At 36.9% G+C, this 22,235-nt stretch overlaps 1 protein-coding gene across 4 annotated transcripts in view; it reads left to right on the forward strand.

Annotated features, from left to right (window-relative positions):
* LOC113066243 (catenin delta-2-like) overlaps positions 1 to 22,235 on the forward strand; it is a 291,904-nt gene that overhangs the window by 236,903 nt on the left and 32,766 nt on the right. For all 4 annotated transcript variants that reach the window (XM_026238062.1, XM_026238064.1, XM_026238063.1 and 1 more), the window contains 3 exons: positions 4,378 to 4,561; positions 15,400 to 15,517; positions 18,710 to 18,895. In XM_026238062.1, the coding sequence (XP_026093847.1) occupies positions 4,378 to 4,561; positions 15,400 to 15,517; positions 18,710 to 18,895 (488 nt within the window). The remainder of the gene's footprint in view (positions 1 to 4,377; positions 4,562 to 15,399; positions 15,518 to 18,709; positions 18,896 to 22,235) is intronic.

Here is a 22,235-nt window from a genome sequence, read left to right on the forward strand (position 1 = left end):
AAAGTCTAGAAGAAAATGAAAGACTTCTATAAGTAGCAATAAGAAGCACACCTCATAAACTTATACATGTTAAGATGCACTTTATTTTTAATTGTATGAGTTGATGCGGCAATTTGACTTTGCAAGGTTTTCTGTATCATACATTTCCAGTTATTTTTAGATGTACGAAACAACTTGTTATTCTGCTTCTTATTCCAAACTAATTCTTATCATATTATTTTCATGTATTTTTGTAATTATAAACACATGGGTTTTAGCACAAATAGCTTTACGGTTTTGCAGGACTTTGTTATTCCTCTGCTTATTTACATATAGTGGCTAATAAATCAAAATCTCCCACATTCAAAGAAAGTTGCTTACTTTCACAATGAAAGGTGGATGGAATTTTAAAACAAATAACTGATAATCTGAAGTTTCTTGTTTTCTGTTATGATAATTGTAACTTTTTGGCACTTACCCATATTCGTGCTAGATCCTGATCAAATGTCAAAAAATTTACTGTGCAAAAATTGTAGCAATTTCAATATTCTATTGGGAGTAATAAATATTCTATTACATTGTAGTTTTTATGTTGGTGTTGGAAATTCGTTTATATATACAGCTGGATAAACCTAAATCTGTGTCCATCTTCATTTCTGGATGCAAAGCAACAAAATGTGATTATTTTAAAAGTGTTATGGGGTGGGGGGTTTCTTTACTATACCCACTGTAGTCACGGCTTCTGTACCCTTTTTTCTGAAAGTATACAGCAATTGTTGAGCTTGTGGTTTGAATCTTATTTCTCTCTCAGGTGGATTATTAAAAGTAACCCCTGTGACATAAATATAATTTTTTATATACAACTGCTCTGCTTGACATGCCCACCTTAGTTTAGAAATACTAAGTCTGCAGCTTTTAAGGCTTGTGTTGAAGAGGTAAGGTGTTCATCAGAATAAGTACAATGAAATGTTTTTCACCATCACATGCAATCAGCCAGCACGGGTCCTCCTGGGCTCTGGAAATAAAGGCTAACAGCTGTGTGTGTGTGTGTGTGCGTGCGTGTGTGTGTGTTTGAGAGCAAGATGTTGGCAAGGTCAGCATCATCAACTATTCAACTGCCACCTCTTCATACTGACTCATAAAAGTGAGTAGTTTTCTAAAGAATGGAGGGAGAGAGAGAGAGAGAGAATGGGGCATAGAATGAGAGGATGTGAAGTGAAGATAAGCAAATGGGAGAAATAGAAGTTTGGTCTGACTCATTTTGCGTGTCCTTTGTGAAGATGATGGACAGTGGGAAGGAGCGGCGGGATTGATGTTGAAGGTTGGCTTCATTCTAATAGGTTGCATATGTGTTCTGCGATTAGTCATCATTGCTGTTTTTAGAGTTTGTCCTCCATTCTGACATCTGCTAATTTTTCGTCACATTACAGGCAATAGCAGAACCCCTGCAAAGCCGTCCATTCGGTACAGCAGGAGGTGAGATGAAGCCAAACTTCTGTGTATGAACTGTGTGTGAATCTCTCCTGAGTTCAGTCATTCTCTCTCACACCTCTTTTGTAGCTGTGATACACAGTCCATAATCTAGATTGAAAATATTGGTTGGAAATTCGTAACCATGAAGTTAAAAGATTTTTGTTTAAATAACTGCTTATTTATTTTGCTGAATTTCTTTCAATAAGCCACTTTCTTTCTTTGGCCAGTGAAAAGTGGTCGATCACGGTTGTGCTTTGTTAAATCTTTTAAATATTCTGCATTTAAACGCCACTAGTATTTTTGTCTAAAAGCATCTGCTAAATAAATAAATATAATGTCCATTTTCAGAGTTCGTAATGCTTTGCAGAATTCTACCCTTTTTCTTTAATGTTTGTTTATCAAATATTTGAGCAAATTTGATAATTCTTCCAGCTACGAAAATAGTTGTTTGTAGTTATACAACTGTGGAAATAATGTAAAGTGACTCTAATAAAACAGGATCATGCTAAAAGCATGCATCTATTCAAGCTTCTATGCTGTTTTCTTGATTAGAACATAATTGTTTTGTTTGGCTATATTTATGGTTTTATATTAGCATGAAAAGTGTCCTACAAAAATAAATTTTTCTCCTTGCAGTTTTAGGATTAGGATTAAATTAGATTTATCCTCTGTGATAAGACATCTCACAGGATAAATTACCGCCTCAGATCTTAGGTGAGATATTGATGAGCTCATGATAGGCTAATTAGCTGCACACATGGCTAAATTGGTTATTTCTCATTTGCGGGATGTTTAAGTATTGACTGCTTGTTGAAATTGACCTCCTACAGCCTTTATAAGAGTTTCATCTGGTTGCAACTTGAAATAAGCTGATGAGCGATGGTGTAAGTGGCCTGGAATTTTGTAATGCTTGGAACGGCATACTACTGTACCTTCTATTTAAATGATGACGAAGTGACGTAAGAAAATTAGAGCTGCCTGTGCAGGTCTTGAGATGTTTGCATACAAACTGATGAAACCTTGTGTCGTGATGATATTGTTAGTCAGCTGCAGAATTGTATGAATTTTGTCTTTGGGATCTGGAGGAAGAGACGCAATAATTAGCATGTTTGAAAGTCTAATTAGGAGCATTGTTTCTTGTCAAAAACATGAAAATGAGGGGCTTTTCTTACCTGTCATAAAGGAGATTGCTGTGTAGTCACATGACTTTTATGCCCACAGAATATGACTGGTTGATCTCTGCTGGTTTAGGACACACCTCCCACACAATTATATGCAAATTAACAGTATCTGTTAACTTTTTATCCTTCAGATCTTTCAACATACTGAAGCCGCCATGGAACTACATATCAGAGTTATGCATATGTTGGAGAACAAAAGGTCTTGACCGAACAAACATTTTGATTGTCTCTTCCACTGTCATTATCCATTCCTAAACAAAAATGTAAATGCTAATGTCTCCGTCCTTTTCTTCTCCATTGTTTCTATTTGTTTATCAAATTACTGTCTGAGGCAAATATGATGTTTCTGCAAGAATGGCTTTGACAAATCTCTAATGGCTGCAGTGATAGCAATAACAGTGACGTGCTACAGTACGTGGAACCAAAGATATTAAGCCTTGGCATGTTTTTAATAGTGTGTAAAAGTTAGCCTTGTTCCTGTGTGTAGGCTGTTTAATTTTAGACGACTAAGAAATTCTGTTTGTTGTACCATTTTAATCTGTTTAAAAAAATGCAATCTCTCAGATGTAATCTTAAGGTTTGTGCAGTACAGAGGAGTTGTTTTTATATGAATTGCATCTAGTAAATCATATTGCATAAGTCCTCCCTCTGAGTCTTGGTGAAGCTGTGGAGGAGTTTGGTAAAATGCTGTTAGTCCGCCATTGTAATGTGAGACCGCAGGCTCTAAAGCTTGTCAAATTATGTTTTTTTTTTCTCTCTCTCTCCGGTGTTCAGCTTTACATTTGTGTGGGTCTCCAAGTCTGTGTGAGATGTTGTCAAAACCTGTCTCAGGCTAGCTCAAGCACAGAATTGACAATGTTCTGTGATTTTTTTTTTACCCCCCTGAAAAAGTAGTAATAAAAAAGCATTATTTCTTGTGCATTGCTGCAATGACACTTTCAAGCAGGGGTCTCAAAGTATATGCCACACAAATGTTAAAACAGTATTTTTTTTAAAAATGTAAATTAGTTGAAAATGTATTCACTCTCAGCACATCCGTATATCTTCATCAAAACAGATTTGGATTTGGAGAAATGTAGCATTACATCACTTGCTCATTAATCGATCCTCTGCAGTGAAAGGGTGCCATCAGAATGAGAAACAAAACCGCTGTTAAAAATATCACAATAATCCACATGACTCTAGTCCATCAAATAAGACAATGCGAAGTGAAAAGCTGTGTTTGTAAGAAACAAATCAATCATTAAGTCATTTTACTTTAATCATTAAAACCCACCGACATATTTGTTTAGAACATTTTTGTACTGTTTTCACTTGTAAATTGATATTTCTCGTACTCGCATTTTAGCCAGAAGCAAGAGTTTGTAGTTAAAAATGTCATAATAATGGTTAATGATTTGTTTCTTACAAATATGCAGCTTTTCACTTCACAAAATGTTAATTAATAAACTGGAGTTGTGTTGTGGATTATCGTGATGTTTTTATCATTCTGGCGGCACCCATTCACTGCAGAGTATCTATTGGTGAGCATGGGATGTAAAAGTAAATTTCTCAAAATCTATTACGATTAACCAACAACCTCCTCTACATCTTGGATGGCCTGAGGGTCATCTGAGGTACATTGTCATGAAATTTTCATTTTTGGGTGAAGTACTCCTTTAATATGGTTCACAAATGTTGCAATAGAGATGGCTTCACCTATTTGCTATTTCAAACATTGCACTTATGTGCTTGTCTTGTGCAGGTGTGTTGTGGAACCTGTCCTCGTGTGACGCTCTGAAGATGCCTATAATCCAGGACGCTCTAGCCGTCTTGACCAACACCGTGATTATACCCCATTCCACCTGGGACGTCTCCCCACATCAGGAGGACCGCAAGCTTCAAATGCACACATCTCAAGTACTTCGCAATGCCACCGGCTGCCTGAGGTGAGTATGTGGGTGCTTTTCTTTTAGAAGGAAAGAACGTTCAAATACAGAGATAGTTCACAATAAAATGTGAATTCCTGTCATCATTTGAAAACCCTCATTTCATTCTAAACTGGAACGTACAAGATAAAAGAAGATATTTTACATAGTGTTTTTGTCTATATAAAGAAAATAAATTAAATTTTTAAAGTATACTCCTTTTTCATTGTAATAATATTTCAAATGGTTACTCTTTCTAATGTATTTTTTATCAAATAAACACAGCATAGTGATGCAGTCACATCCCCAATGATTGTAAATAGGCTGTAAAAGGCAAATCTGTATTAAGAACAGATTGTGGTCTGAACAGTGTGGCTGTTTCTATGGCAGCTGGCCACGTGATGTAGAGAAGATAGGTTCATATCTGGACCACTAAGAACGATTTTTCCTTTAATGAACTGACAAAAAAAAGCCAAGAGTTTGGTATTTTTACACCTCCCTCCTAATACACACAGAATGAGGAACAAGCCTGACAAGCCATTTCCTCCAGCCACGTCTGTTCTGTTCATTCGTAACTCTAGATCGCCCGCAGGTAAAACTGAATCATAACCTGTATGGCTTTGTCATGTTGAGTAAAGATTTATATCGTTCTTGTCTCTTCTGCATCAAGGAAGAGGACACAAAGCATATGATTCATGATTTATGCAATAATGCATAATGATGTTTATGTGGAGTGCAAATCTAGCTTGTTGTGATTTATACATTTGCTTCTTGTTGTCAAGAGTTGGTTGAAGAATAACTGCGAAAGTGTTGATTCTCTTGGGTTGAGTTTCAGTCTCACGTTAGGTTTTATTCTTGTATCCATAGCAACAGCGCAGTATTAAAACTACATTAGAGTCAGTGCTGTGAGAGGAGCACGCCACTTTTGTTTGCTTTTCCAAGTTTCCTTTTCAGATTTTCTTCCTTTAAAGACTTGCATTTTCACTAAACTTAGCAGTTATCAATTATATTTTTACCTTGTATAAGATATTTTTGAATTTACATGAACAGATGTGCATGTACTGTATGCAAATACACACTGATATGCAAATACAAACAGTCGTTATATCCTCTGATTTTAGTTTTTCTCTAAATGACAAGCCTGCTTCTGATTCCAGCAGTGAATTACCCCTCAGAGTGAATGGCAGTGTCTTGTGTTTCAACAAATCATCTCCTGCAGGAGCGTTGTAAACAGGCAATTACCATCCTCCGCATATGAGTCTGTCAGATACGCACACGCTTAAGGACGTGAAATGTGTATCTTATGCAGACTGTGATTGTGGACCACACATATCCTCTACTACATTTTCATTCTTTGTACAGCTACAGCTAGTTGCCTATGATAGTTTAGCGCTGTGATTCTTTAACCTGACGGATGAGTTTGGAAATCAAATATGGATTTTCCGAGTAATCTTTCCACAGTTCTTTCATTGATATTTCCACAATCTTTCCAGTTCTTTTTAGTGAATCATAAACATGCAGCGAGACAAATAGTGAGATTCAGAAGCAAAAGACTCTTATGAACAAAAACAAGAGTCATTCCCCAAATGAATGACTCTAATGAGCCGGTTCGATGTTTTATTTAACATGTAAGCATAATGGACATTAAAACTGAAATATGCAGCATGCTTTGCTTCAAATATTTCAGGTGCCTTGAAAATGTTTCATGGTAATTTGACTGAGGCATTTACTGTACATTATATTCTCTCTGTCTCTTCTGGGTCTCTTTGGAGACAGTCGAGTTGTCAATTTCTCCTAATTTCTGACAATTAAATACTTCAATTCAAATTGATGATATTCGTCAGGGTGGGATTTTTTTTCTTTCCCTTGAGGGCGGGGAACACTTGAGCAAGCCATTAAAAATAAGTGAAGCAGTGTTTTTGGAATTGAGCCTCATCCCAATGGGACTTAGACACATTGCTGCTGTAAATCACTTCCACAAGCAGAAATCAAATTTCTGAAACCTGCAGGTCTCCCTGGAACCAGAAATCTATCTAATAGAAAGAGATTTTCTCAGCCACAAAACACAATCCCTCGTGACATCCCCAAAAAGGCATCACAACATTCTCCTTCTCACTTTCTCTGTCAGACTTCAGTGAATGGATGAACCAGTCGTTTACACAGTTAACAGCTCAATACCCTGTTAAGGTTCAGCAGCTCATCAGCTTTCAGTAGGATCTTAATGGAACCTGAACGGCTGCCAGCTCTTACAAATCTTTTCCTTTCATAATTGTGTCAGGGCTTCCACCCATCCATCAAATGTTGATTGAGGGATTGTTTCCGAGGCGAAATGCACTTTTCTTATAGTGAGTTCAAAGAGTAAATATAACTTGAGTTTAGACTGACTAATGCTTTTTTTTTTTTTCAAGAAACTGCATTAAAGACCTGTCATGAGTTTGTTTGTGCTCTGTGCGGAATGTTGCTGGAAATTATTAAAGCACCACTGACACGGACTTGCAACCCTTTGTTTTGAATGTTTATTCATACATGATCAACAGTTCATAGCACATTAATACTTGTCAAATAAAAAAAATCTGTGCCTCTTGAGAGATCAGCTGATTACAGAGACTTAAAGGGATTGTTGAAAAACTAAAATATTACAAATAAAAGCAAAAGGCAAGAACAAATTATTAAAACAAAGAGCAAGACAGGAACATGGAATTACAAGGACTAGACAAAACAAGGGCACAAGGGCACAAGACCAACCAGACAGGGAGACACAGATACATATTCAGCCACATCCACAGACAGAGGGGGTGAAAATGACCACGGACCAGCAAACACAAAAGGGTAAGGTGCACTATAAATAGGGAAGGAAAAAAACATGAGGGGCAGGTGAGCACAATTAGACCAACTAGGCTAACAAGAGGGTGTGGTAAAGAGGAAACGAGGAGGGGCTAAGGAAGCACATGGACAAGGAAAACAAGGCCATGTGCTAAAAACAAGACATAGACACAAGAAAGAAAAACACAAGACAAACAATGTCAGTGCAAAACCCTGACAAAGGTAACATTAATTTGATCAAAGCTGACAGAAAAGACTGTTGTAAAGACAAAATGTTTTTAAACATTAAATTCATAGAAGAATCATCGAAAGAAAATCATGGTTTCCATTATTATTTTAAGCACCACAACTGTTTTAAACATTATTTATATTTAAGCACCAAATCAGCATATTAGAATGATTTCTAAAGGATCATCTGACACTGAATACTGAAGTAATGGCTGATGAAAATGTATCTTTACAATCACAGAAATAAATTACATATTAAAATATATTCAGATAGAAAACAGTTCTTTTAAAGTGTAATAACATTTCATAATAATACTGTTTTTACCGTGTTTTTGATCAAATAAATGCAAACTTGCTAAGCATCAGAGACATTCAAAAAAAACTGTACAGACATTGCTGAGATTGAAACACATTTTAATAGGCTTTTTACAAGACACTGAAGCAGCTCTTTTCTCACAGTGGGTGATTGTGTTTAGTATTTGAGCAGCTGTGGAGGTCCGTGTTGGACTGCAGGAGGGGAAATTGTGCTGTTGGTGCTCCAGATGTTCTGGTGCTTCTAGCTCACCTTGCCATTTGGCTTCTGTAACCGTGGTAGCCACCCTATGTCCAGTGTCAGCCGACTAAAGACCTGGCACATCTTCATTTTGACTGCTGTCATGAAACCTCACAATTCATCTAAACAGAAAATCTGTCCAAATCTGCCTCTTGCAGACAAGGTTTAGAAAATGTTTAGTATTCAAATGCTAAATCAGTCTGACAATGACATTTCCTCTATATTCCCAGTGGTCACCAGCCGAATGATTGTTTCAAGTTTATTTTTTACAAGAGCACATTGTAGCTGTTGAATAGTTCATTTAACTATTCATTTAGTTCAGCATAAGTTTCTCCTTTTAGGGAATTTTTAAGGTGTGCTTGATTGAAAACAGTGCTAATTGTGTTCAATAAGTAATTTGCTAACAAAGTGTGCTAATTAATTATATGGAGTGTGTGGGTGACAGAATTAAAGTGAAATTCAAATTGAAGTGAATGAATAAGCAATAAAATCGAAAGGGCTCATTAACTGTGTAAAATTAACTTGAGCATGTCTGACGATTCACAGTGAATCATGTGACCTCACGTAAGTCTTAAACTTCAGTCATGATGCTGATTTCAGTGTCATTTTCATTTCATTGCATTCTTGGCATACCACTTTCTTAAGGCAAAGCAGAAGAGAAGAAGATGATGAGAGACTAGAAGGAGGTCACTGATGTAGTGGCCTGTTAATTCTGACAAGTTCACACCTCCAAGGCATAAGTGAGCCAGTGGTAACTTCAGCTTTTGGAGGGAATTTTTTTTGTTTGCATTATAAAAATGGCAGGCCCTTTTGTGTACCTTTATGCTCTGATTAATATAACAAGTATACAATGCATTGTTATGACATGATATGCACTAATGGATTGTGGACTAAGCAGGGGTTATTTTGATAGGCCACTGTTCAGCATCTTACTGATAGTCAAAGATGACATAGACAGCTCAAAAGACTCACCCAAGCCTCTGTTATTTTTAGAGCTTGCTTTAGTGGTTTGGGCTGTTTTGAAACAGATTACAAGGTTGTGTGTGTGATTATCTGTGGCTCTCTCAGCAATGATAATGCTGCAGATAATGCTAGTTCAACTGTATTTGTAACTGCAACTGTAGCTTATCAGTAGTAAAAGCTATTGTATTGATTAAGCAGCGGGGAAGTGTTGACAACAAGTTGTTCGAATGAATCTCAGCACGACAGCCATATACATTATTAGGCCTTCCTGTAATTACTGCAGTATTATTAGCTACATTAATGTCACTGCCTTCAGCTTCTTCCTGGCTTCCGAAATTGAACATGCTTAGGTAATAATAAGGATGCAAACTAAGATGCAAAGCTAATAATTACATGAACAGCATGTATTTGAGTAAATTGAGTAAATTATTATTATTTTTATTATTATAATTGTTCGCTTTATTTTATAATTCTTTTTTTTTTTCAATTGTTTATTCTAATTTGAGAGAAGTAGTGACTGGAGTGATGCAAAGCTAATAAGTAATAAATGAGTGGACATTACATATTTGTGTTAAAAAATATAATAATAATAATAATAATTTAATTACTCAATTTAGTTGTTAATTATTAGCCTTATTTTACTCATTTATTTATTCTATTATGTGATTATATTAGTGATGAGAAAGATAAGTAATAAAATAAAAATACATTATGAATTTGTTTTATTATTATTATTATATTTTTACTCAAATGTGTTTTAATTATTTGCGTTGTTATTGTTTATTAATTGTATTAATTTATTCTAATATGTCAGATGAGAGTGACTGGAGTGATGCGACGCTAATAATTAATCAAATAAATTGATATTACATAAATGTGTTTTTATTTTTGTTGTTGTTGTTGTCATTTAAACATTTGTACATCATTTTAATTCATTTATTATTAGCTTTATTTTATATAATATTATTAATTATTTATTAATTTTAGTTATTTTTGGTTTTATTATGTGAGTATAAATTTATCATGGAGTCACACAAAGCTAACAATGAATGAAAAAATGGCCATTGTATTGTAATATATTTATTATATAATATTAATCTATTATATTTATATAATAATATCATCCTTTGTAGTGTCATTATATCCTGTATGGAGAGTAGTATAATGCTCCCTTATTCTCTGTCAGTTTTTCTTACACATCCTCAGTCAGCACACAGCGCTGCAGCACTCCTTACATGTTTATCTGTAGGTGTCTAGCTGTTCTCCACCAGCCAAATATTCACACCCAAATGCTTTATGGACAATATCAGCCACTTTGTACTTCTGCCCTGTCAGCATCAGATTACCCTGCGCTGCATCAGCGAGCGGGATTTATTAAATAATTTCATCATTTTGGAATACTCCATCAAAATGATGCTCTGATAAATCAAGCCGCCGCCGTCCTCTAATTGCCGGCCTCGCTCTCCCCCTCTCTGATATCAGTCCACTATGACACACCTTGAAACGTAATGAAACGATTACTCTTTTTCTCCTCTCAGCCAGCATGATGCATCATCTATGTTCCTGCCAAAGTGCGAGCAGACCCACCCTCAGTCACATCCATCACTCACCATCACAAGTGAATCATCTCTCTGAGCTCGGCCTCAATTGCAGGGCTCCCCGTGTTCCTCAGGACACCTTTTCCTACTGGCTGGGAAGAGTTTGATGCATTCACAAAAACTGCTGTGAGCCAAGAGGAAATGGGAGGAGGAGGCCAAGGGAAGTGAGATGCTAATTGGTGCCGGTGCAGGCAGAAGAGGGAGAAGATGTTCGTGGTCTCTGTTTAGGGAGGAACTCAAACCCTGAGGTCTCCTCTCTTCCCATTAATGTTCCCTGTGTGCTGTTAATAGAGCTCATTTGACTGTTTAATAAGCCAGAATTACTCCTAGATTTGGAAAGTTGTTGTGATTCACTACTGGAGTCAAATGGGTGAATAAATATATATTTCAAATATATTTACTTTTCCACTGTGCAAAAATCACGGAACTGTTAAATTAATCTGCTTAATTATTTTCCACTTCTCTTGTACATTGGATGAAAACTACACACAAAGTAATTTCTGCCCTGTCCACTGTTATATGGCGTCATCATCAATAATTCATGAAGTTGGTTCCAATTTGTTTCGGTCACAGTGACATATGCGCATGCAATTGTGTGGTTTACTTCCCACATTTATAAATGAGTGTAAGCCATCAAAATGATCCATCGAGACGTTCCCTGTGACATTAGCAGAGGGTCCGACTTTCAATTTAAAATGAGTATAAACAGACTTTATTTTGAAATATTAGGAAGCTTGTTTCACAGGCTGCTCTTTGGCAGAGATGAATTTTAAATAACTAGAAATAAATTGGAAATCTGACCGAAAGCAGAGCAGCTGTGTTTTCTGACATCTGGTTTGGGTAGTCTTAGTCTCTTGGTTATGAATAGTAATGTCTCATCATTTATGTCTCCAGCATAACTGTTTTATTGCATAAAGGGAAGCAGGCATTGGGAGCCCAGAGCTCTTCTCAGCCTGATGTACATTAGCATAACCTTTGATTAACTATTTTCCCATATGGCCTTCGTGGTGCTTGGATGTTTAATTTCCTGCACAAAGGGCTTCCATTGAGCCTTCCGTTAAGTGAGAACAGCACCGATTCATGCCAAGAAATAAGCTCAAATGTCCGTGTATAAAGTGTTTTACCTCTTATTGGCGAGTTGAGTATCAGTTTCATTTGTTTTAATATAGCAGTTTAAGTAGTGTTATTTTAAGTCACATAAAATGTTATTAAATTCTGTATATATATATATATATATATATATATATATATATATATTCATTATATTCTGAAGCACAGTATTAAAAAATTCTTAAATTAGATATTTGAAAAAGATCTGAGTTCAAAATAAAAAAAACACTTCCAAGTTATTGGTGTTAATCAGGCACCTGATGCTAATTCCTTAATTACAGTATATGTCAAAAACTATTTAACTGGCAGCATTCCTTATATTTTTACTGAGATTATAAGGAGGTGGGCCAGACTGAAAGCCTGCAGCAGGAGGTTGGCCAGAAGCTGGTCTTTCCAAATCTGTGATTATCGAGCATTGTGTTAGTTCAGTCGGGCCACGTTAGTCACGCTTGAATCAGCTGACATTCAGCTGGTTCTGACGTGTACCAATCCAGTCTTGACACCTATCACCTGCGGTCTATTTAAATTCCCATTCTTCAGTGTCCCTTCCATTGCATCGCTGCTTGCAATTAACTCCCTTCTCCAACCCCAACTCCACCAACTGAACCTGTAATCCGATCTAACTTTGTTCTACTCGGTACGTGAACGATCGCTGCACTGCTTTAGATGCACCGCTCCTGGAACACACTGACGGACCGCAACCGCATGATCGCCGGAATACATTAACATGGGTGCATAAAATAAATAAGCAACGCATACGCACTGCAGACGGATTATGTGTGAAACAGGCGTAAGGTTGTTTGCACAATGTGCAATGTGGAATTCGTTTACAGCTTTCTCAAGCAGTTTGTGATGCATTTTGGAAACAGGAGATGAGCACCTGTTTTATTAAATAGTCCTGTCTTGAGAAACCCGTTCTCAAAGACTTAACGTTACTTTTAGACATTATTTTATTTGGGTAGCACACATATTCTGAATGCTTTCGGCAGAATTCAAATGAGCCATTTTAAACTGGATGAATCTAGATGAATTCCAAGATTACAGTGAGATTAATCTAGATTAAAAAAATTAATCTATGCCCACCATTTATATATATATATATAAAAATATATAAGTTAAAAAATATATAATATATAAGTTTAAAAAGTTGTGTGTGTCTATATTTGTTTATACAAACAAAAATACATGTTGCAAAATTTGTCAAATATATATAAATAAATACAAATAAATATATACTCAAATGTTTGGATTCTGCATAGGGTGTATGTTTGTGTATATATTTATGTATTTATTTATTTGGACTTTTTTTTTTACCTTAATTTTATAGGGAAGTGGAGTGAATAATGTTTAATGTTTTTAAAAATTATTATTTTATAAACTAATGTAACAAATCAGATAACTGCCAAACTGAAAGGAAATATTTACCCAAAATAATTGCAAAAGAAATTGTCCATTATCCATTTATAGGAGTAATGGTTGATTTTGTAAGTTTGACAAGAAGCTGATGACCTTAATCTCAAAGTCTGTCACTTATAGACAGCTTGAATAGAAATCTGAAATTGTGATATTAATTCCTATTATAATTATGAATTATTCTTTTTATATTATATGTTTGGTCCCTGGTTTAAATGTTTTTCTTCAGAGGGAGTGATAGTGTGTCATTTTGACTATGTCATCTCTTCTGCGCTCATCCTGATTTGACTCACACCTGCAACCACATGTTTTCCCTCCATCTACTATGTGAGGTCAGGAAAAGGGCGACATGACTAATTAGTGTGTTTGTTCTCACACAAGCACATTAATAACTGTCATTAATTGCCGAGAATACAATACACAAGCAAAAAATAATTAAATGAAGAATGGATATCCATAAGCTCACGTCCCCCAAGCCCTCCGATCAAAGAGAGATAGACATTGGCTGGTACAGGAAGTGCCAAGGTAACTTGAAGGGTTTTGACTTTGTCTATCTGAGATATAATTTCTATGAAAGATTTTCTGATGTATTGCCACTCACAGGTTTCCAATGCCTAACCTCATAAACATCCAATGATTTAGCATGTGACTCATTCCTCGGGGGGTCTGTTGTGACATGAGTGTTTCTGTAAGTCTTGCCCCCTCACAAGATTTTTGACGAAAACTTGCTCAACAAATTGGATGTAACATTTATAGGTCTTAAATTCCAAAGCTGATTCTGTCAGGCCTATTGAATATTTAATGATATAATAAAGAAGGGCCATAAAGGAACTAAATAGATAATTTTGTAATGCAAACGCTCCATATGCAGGCTAAATTATGTATTTGCAATGTCTTTTCACGTATATTCATGTATCACAGAGGAGGAGGCAAGGCAATTCTAATAAATCATACATAGCAATTGATTCAGTTCTGGTGAATATAGTAATGGTAATCTTGTATGGTGAAATGTTTCCCGTTTCCCATTACAGTTGATGTGAGTGAATTTTTCTTATTATGAGGGGGCTGTTTTCCCAGAGGCAGTTTCATGTGGTGTGGCAAAGATACACACGTGTGTCATATTCTTTGGGTCTGACCCACAAGGGAGTTTTTAGCTGAGATCAAACCGTTTTCAGTACATTGATATGATGTGAAATAGAGCCTTTAATAGAACTGTGATTTGCTGTTATTGTCTTATAGACATGTGAATGGAGTTTTAATGCCTGCTGTTGTCTCATTTGCACAGAGACATTGAATGCATTACAACAAGTCCTAGCCTGGCAATGCAAGCAATAAATCTTAAATGTTTTTGTCCTTAACAACTGAAGCCACAGCGAGCAACATACATTTTGTAGTAGTCTTTTATGCTCACCAAGGCTGCATTTATTTGATGAAAAATAAACAACAATATTGTGAAATATTATTACAATTGAAATGAAGTTTTCCATTTTAATATATTATAGCGTAATTTATTCCGGTAATGGCAACGATGAATTTTCAGCATCATTACTCCGGTCTTCAGTGTCACATGATTCTTCAGAAATCATTCTATCATGCTGATTTGGTGCTAGAAACATTTCTTATTATGATCAATATTGAACACACGTTAATATTTTGTGGAAACTGTTTTCTGTTTCAGGGTGGAAAGAAAAATAACTTAAAGTTGCAGATGTTGTATTTGGATAGATCACTGTGTTTGTGTTAGTAGAATAAGCCTATTACAGTCGCTCCTCATCCATATTCAGCACAGCACTCCTGATTGATTTCTTTCAATCAACAAAATAATCAGAATCCTTATTGGATTATCCAGTTGAAATGATGCCAATATCCATTTCTTGCTCTCCCACTGTTATACTGTCTAAAATAAACCGTCAGATATCTAGCAGTGTCAGTGATTCTCCTCCTGAAAACTAAAAGATTCATATACTAATAGATGTCAAAGGTGAAAGATTTGGAGAGATTTCTTTGAGTGACTTGTGAAATGTGAAGCGTTTGCATTTTGTTTGTCACAGTGGTACGTTGTAAAGCGTGGTTGTTTCCCCCGGAGGGAATCTCCAGATTTGTGATTCAATCTCCCTGATTTAATGCACTCATCACTGACCTGTGCTTCCCTCTCTCCATCTCTCTCCCAGGAATGTGAGTTCGGCAGGAGAGGAGGCTCGGCGGCGGATGAGAGAATGCGAGGGTCTGACTGACACGCTGCTATTCGTCATCCAGACTTCCCTCGGAAGCAGCGAGATTGATAGCAAGGTAAGCTTTCCTCCCGGGATCTGTCCATCTCTCCCAGAGCTATTAAGGCAACCTGTTGTCTCTGTGAGTGTGTGTGTGGAGGTTCATGGAATGTACGGTAACAAATAAACAGCTCCATGTTTGGCTACTGTTTGAGGGTTGCGAAGGCTCACTCTTCTAAATGGCGTTCTTTAGTCATGATTTAACTGGCAGCCCTCCATCAGACCCAGCTTGCTTATAGCAGAGTGGCGGGGATGCATCCATCCTAATGAAAATTGAAGAGCAGAGCGTGTGGATGCTGGAGCGTGCCACAGTTCTTTCCCTCTGGTCATTTTCAGACTTGCAAGCATTCCAGCCATCCCACAGTTCCCGCTGTCTGAATCCCCCCGCGGTGCACTCTCAACCAGCTCTCTTCACAGTTTCTAAACTCACAGCATGGCTAATAAACAATAGGCCCGGTTTCACAGACAGGGCTTAGTCTAAACCAGGATTAGACCATAGTTCAATTAGACCATTTAAGTTATGTACTAAGAAAAAAACATTACTAAGATAAAACAAAGGCACTGTTATATTTCAAGATCAGTCAGTGCAAGTTTCTTTCAGTTGAAACAGCTCAGACTTACATTTAAGTCTAGGATTAGGCTTAAACCTGGGGATAGTGTACTTGAATTTCTTGTAATATTTCTTCAGGCTTCATAGGCTGTATTTTGACTGTTAAAACTTGCTCAAAGCTTAAAGGAAAACTGTTTTACTCACTGTCATGTCATTTCAAACCTATATGATTTTCTGTCTCCGTCAGAACACAAAAGAAATAACTTTGAGTTAAGTCGAAAAGTGTATTGTGTTTTAATGCTAAACTCTCTTCAGGTTGTTGTATCTGAATTAATCTCTATTTTAAGATAGTTTCTGTTGGCTGTCAATCCATGGAAGCAATCTTCACGTTTGCATGCATACTGTGACAGTTATGTGCAATAAAGGTTATTTGAAGTGTACTTCAGTTTTCAAATGAACACTTAACATATGCATACAGCTGAGCACATAACCTTTCAAAGTAAACTCCATTTTAACCATGCACAAACACAGACTCTAGACACACGTGCACAAGAAAGCTTCATCTATCGCTCTCCAGAAGTTATTAGCGATAAAAGTGTCTCTGCACTCATTTAAACTAAAGTCAACCCCCTCGCACAAGTGCTTGTCAGTGCAGGCATCTGTTATTGTCTGCGATTTGTTGTTGTTCATCTGTCTCATCCATTTTTTTTTTCGGCTGTGAAATGGGCCGGATCCATGTTGCCACCTCGTGTTTTATTAAATAGTCCAAGAAAATTCAAGGCACATGCAATCTGAGCATACAAGCTAAGAAAAACTTGTTTGTGCTCATACATGCGCATATTACACTGATGATGAAATTTACATCCACACACTGTATGCTTATTGCTCAAGTACATGTAAAAAACCATGATTTAATGCATGTGTCGCTAAAAACTCGGATTCCTCTCATTGTATCCAGATGCCTTGGAGATACAGATCAGAGCAAAAGGCCAGCCGTCGGGTGTACTGAAGCACTTGAGAGTTGAAAACACACCAATAAGCTTGGGAAGCATGTCTAGTGGGCTTCGCCACTGTGCCATTTGTCCCCATTTTACTGCGACATTTTACATTTCGTTTAAATGTGAAAATACTGTTTCTATAAGTGCACGTCCAACCTGTGGTTACACCTTTTCTTCTTCCCATACATGTCAATTTAGCTCCTTTTAGAGCACTAAGCACTCTTTTTCATCCATCAGTGTGCTTTATCACATTACAAACGCTCAGAAAAGCAACAGCAACCATTTCACCCATCACACCGGCTTCGAAAATGGGCAATCACCCTAATCACTCCAATTTCTTTATGTGTGGTGATTCGCCCAGAGCTGTTTTTCGCAGGTGTTGGCCCAGCAGAGTTATAATTGCTGAAAGCACACCGCCCATGGTCTTAATGTGCCATTAACCTGTGGTTGGTCAAGCTCAGTCCTGTTGACTTTAGCATTTAAAATGGGGACCTTGTAAATGGCTGGCAGTAAGAGAGATGGTGTTGCCCTAAATTTCACCAGGTGCAATATTCATTATGTTGCGCTTTTCCTTGGAGATTTTAGCAGAACTTGTTATGGAAAATGCAATGTCTGGCACATAGAAGGGCTGTTGTTAAGTCAATATATGTTTCTGTACATCAGTGCAAATGCCAGTGCCTAATTCTCTGAGCATTTCTCTGATGACAGTCATTATTTTCATTTGTGCAGAGCATGGTCCTCCTCATTCCATAATGGGGGGAAAAAAGTAAAACATGAAGATTGAGAAAAATGCTCATTTTTCATCATCATTTTGCTAGCATTTATTTTCTATTTTCCACTGTCAAGCATTGTGCCTGCTCTGCTGTGTCTCCTTGTAATACCCTGTTAAATGGAGTGTGAGCCGATGGATTTGGCTGGTCATTTTTCCCCATCTGCGAGTATATCCTTTAATCACATTTAAATGGGAGACCGTGTCAGACATATAATTAAGTACTTTCATATACTTAGTGCCAATGCAGCCTACACTCCCAGCCAACACTCAGAGACGGAGACAGAGGAAATTAGAAAGTTGGATAAAATGCAAGAGAGACATTTAGAGAGAAAATGTAAGGGCAAGATAGAAGAAACTAGGTCTGTAGGATTTGACCTTGCTGTCTTGGACAGGCCCTAGACATGTTTTTCTCTAATGCAGGGATCTTAATTAAGTCAAATCACCTAATCAACAAATTGTTATTTTACTTTATTTATTTATTTCTGATTTTATATATAATATAAAATGCCTGGTTTTTTAGGGGGTGATTTTAAGATAAACGACTAAATCTTAAGGGTTTGCATTTAATTTTAAACTTAAATTTAAATAACTTTCAAGCCAGTAGTTTAAGAAGACTTCTGTAATGGCTGCTTTTTTTCTGAACACTTGTTAATTGATCTGACAGTATAACGAGTGCATGCAGACCAGTGTGTGTGTGTGTGTGAGAGAGAGAGAGAGAGAGAGAGAGCGCAATTGTGTATTTCCTCTTGTCTCAGATCAGCATGAGTTGGGTAGATGATGTTTGGCCCCTCTGGCCAGATGGGCTCTATCAAGAGCTCAGTGGTGCTAGACTAATACCTGCCCAATATCTGTCTCTCTCTCTCTCTCTCTCTCTTTCTCTTTCTCTGTCAGACCATAGAAAACTGTGTTTGCATTCTGAGGAACCTCTCGTATCGGCTTGCAGCTGAAACGTCTCAGGGACAGCAGATGGGGACGGACGAGCTGGACGGCCTCCTGTGTAGCGATTCCAATGGGAAGGACGGAGAGACCTCGGGCTGCTGGGGAAAGAAGAAAAAGAAGAAGAAGTCCCAGGATCAGGTGACCATTTACAGGCTGCAATGTGACCCTCACCTGCTGACAGTCACTCTAACACACTTTACCTGGCATTCCTAGTCCAGAGCACCATGAAAGAGGCTATTTATAGTCAACAGGAAATCACATTTTCAGTTTTTATCATATTTTTTTATCATATTTTCTTTGTTGTTGCTAGTCTTATTGTATTATCAGTTATATCATATAATATAATTGAATATGCTTTATATATATGATATAATGGGTTGGATCTATTTTTTGTGTTATCCTATATCATATATATATATATATAGATTTATATATATATATATATATATATATATATATATATATATATATATATATATATATATATATATGATATAGGATTAGTAAATACATAATATAATATAATAAAACAATAGAACAATTATTAGCTTAGATTAGACAGTTTAATAATGACAAATGCACTGTAATATGTTTTTATGTAATATAACTTGTTATTATGCATTGTAATATATTATACATTATATTTTTAGATTACATTAGTTTATATGAAACTACACACACACATATATAAATTCACAAGCTATTTTACTTCCATAATGTGAAACAAGTGAAAATAAGGGCAGAACTTGACTTTTTGTTAATTATGGAAGTAAAATAGCTTGTGAAAGTCCGTTTGTGTTGCCTGACTAAAGAAAGAAAGCTGTATTTCACAATAAAATGCTTCTCTGCGTTTTCATATGAAACTATTAATAACACAATCAGCATATTCAACTTCATTTTACACCCCTCGTTGCCTGAAAATAATCCCAATTTATGTTTCAGTGAGTTCCCTAAATAACAGATTTCCACGCCGCCCTTTTATCAATTACTTCCTCTGCAAACATAACGCTCTCCACCTACACAGAGACACACTGTCAGACAGTGAGTTTCCCCGGGGGCACGCTCTAAGGCTGATAAATCACAGTGTTTGTGGGCATCAGACTAAAGGAAGTTGGGAAAAAAACAACCTTTTTACTGGCGCCGCCTCCATAGCAGAGAAAACTCATCATTAATCGCACGTAGGAAAAGTCAGGGGAGACACGGAGGGGGAGCGTTGAAGGTGGGGGAGCAGTTATGTAACACAACTCCCTCTGGAAATGTCCCGTTCCAGAGGAGCCATGGAGCTAATAGCTGGTGATATACAATAGCCACCGATAGCTGAATATAATCCTCTTTATCTTCAATGCTAGCTAAAATAAAACTTGCGTTTGCAGCAAAAGAGATGCTCGTCACAATAATCTCCGGTTGCTACATGCAGAGGCAGTATAACTTTAAAAGCAGTCAGAGTGGAATAATACATCAAAGCTATGACAGCATAGACTATTGTATTAAACATAGTTTGGGGATGTTTTGCGTCATCTTTTGCATTTGAACTTCCAAAGATGTATCTCCTTCATTCATTATTTCAAAAACCATATATAAGTCTGAAGATCTGTTTTAGCATTCAGTCATATGTGACTCCTCCAGTCAGATTACCGAAAGGAAGGAGATGCAAGTATCCAGGAGTTGTCCATCTCCTCCTCTTGGACTGTAAAGAGGGCCATTTCTCCCCATTACCTAAGGTGCCCTCTCGTATCATGTGCTGGACCTTCTCTTCAGCCGAGACGCTGAAAGAGGACACCTGAGCCTCCGGGCAACAGAAGGCTAATGTACTCTGTTAAATAATTTATCACTAAATGGCAGCGAGGCAGCCAAAGAAACCAGAGCGTGCTACTGCGGCTCTGTCAGGGCAGTGCAGTGGTGTTTAGCGTAGCTAATAGACTGAGAGGAGAGAGTATGTAAACCACAGCAATTTCAACCCACCAAGCATTGATACCCTTCTTTGAGTTTACTCTGAGAAATGGGGCATGAAGCACTCATTATGCTCAAAGCTTGCTGACGGTAAATGGGTGAAGAGAAAGTTTTCGACAATTTGAGATGCTGTTTTATGCTCCAATAGTTCAGAAGAAGCATTAGGATCACGTTCTCATTTATAGATCGAGGGTAACTCTCGTTTTTGAGTTTCGGAAAAGCTGAAAGAGTTGCATTTGAGCAGGTTTGACTCATTTTAGATGCTGAAAATGAAGAAAAAACTAATGTTGCTCACCAGAGTTTAGGGACTTAATAGTAATGGGTGAGTGACAGATGATGTAACGGAGAAAACTTTTAAAAGTCATTCACAAAATGATCCATGTTCTTAGATAAGTAGCATTTGTTGGTTTCATGCATTTTTGTATTTTCTTAGATATATTTAATATCTGCATATTTAATATCTATCTATCAAGACGTTCATCATAAAGGAAGTGTCATTTTTTATTATTATTATTTAATAGATTTAGACGTAATCATTTAGACTCTGATGCCATCATTAGCAAGCACCTTTTTCGTGGTTAAATTATGAAAACCGGTTTGACAGCGATTTGTGAAGGCTGAATGTTTGCGAAATGTTGCCCTCATTGTTTGCATATAGTGAAATCCCAGATTAGACCAAGTCTCCTCTCAAACTGTTTCCATTTCTTCGGTGTTCACCGAATGAGAAGAGCAGCATCCTCACGGGGGTTTCTCCACCCTCCAGCGGTTGACTGAACAACAGAGCCGCTCCTCCGAGCAGGAACGGGGGGAGATGAAAACAGACTCATTAATAATGAAGAGAGAGTGAGGCTGAGTGCCAGAGCTAGTTTAAGACGCTGAGGTATTTCACAAGTTGCTCTGCCTGAAAGTAGGTCAGCCTGTGAGACCAGCGCTTTTCAAACTGACTCAAGCGCAGACTTATAGGTACAGTTTGTCATTCCTGCCCAGTTTTGGGTCTATTCAGGGCACTATTTGTCAAGAGATCTCCTCATGTGGGGTTTGTGTGTACTGTGTGTGCAGGGGGTCACAATCGCCTATTGACCCATACAGAATGACAGTGATTTTATCTCAGGAGTTCGCCAGGTGGAGGTGGAGGCATATGCCATAATGTTATTGGTGGTCATAGCTGTAGAAAATCCTGTAAAAAAAGAGGTAAATAAAAATGAAACAATTTTTCTGGATGCTAAAAGGGAACACTCTGGAGGAGAAAGTGTTTGTATAGTATATAAACTGCAGTGCGTAATACAGCATAACATGAGGAAGAGAAATTATTATTAATTCATGAATCAAACTCACTTAAATACAATCCAGTTTTTCTTGTATCATTTTTTTTATTATATAGATATACACTACTGTTCAAAAGTTTAGAATCAGTAAGATAAAAAAATAAGAAACGTATTTAAAAAATATTTAAAGAATCGAAGAGAATATCGTTGTATCATGTTTTCTTCACTAATATATGAATAGCTGCACTTTTACATAAAGTCTA

This window comes from Carassius auratus, chromosome 49, assembly GCF_003368295.1.
Source record: "Carassius auratus strain Wakin chromosome 49, ASM336829v1, whole genome shotgun sequence".
Taxonomy (NCBI): Eukaryota; Metazoa; Chordata; class Actinopteri; order Cypriniformes; family Cyprinidae; genus Carassius; species Carassius auratus.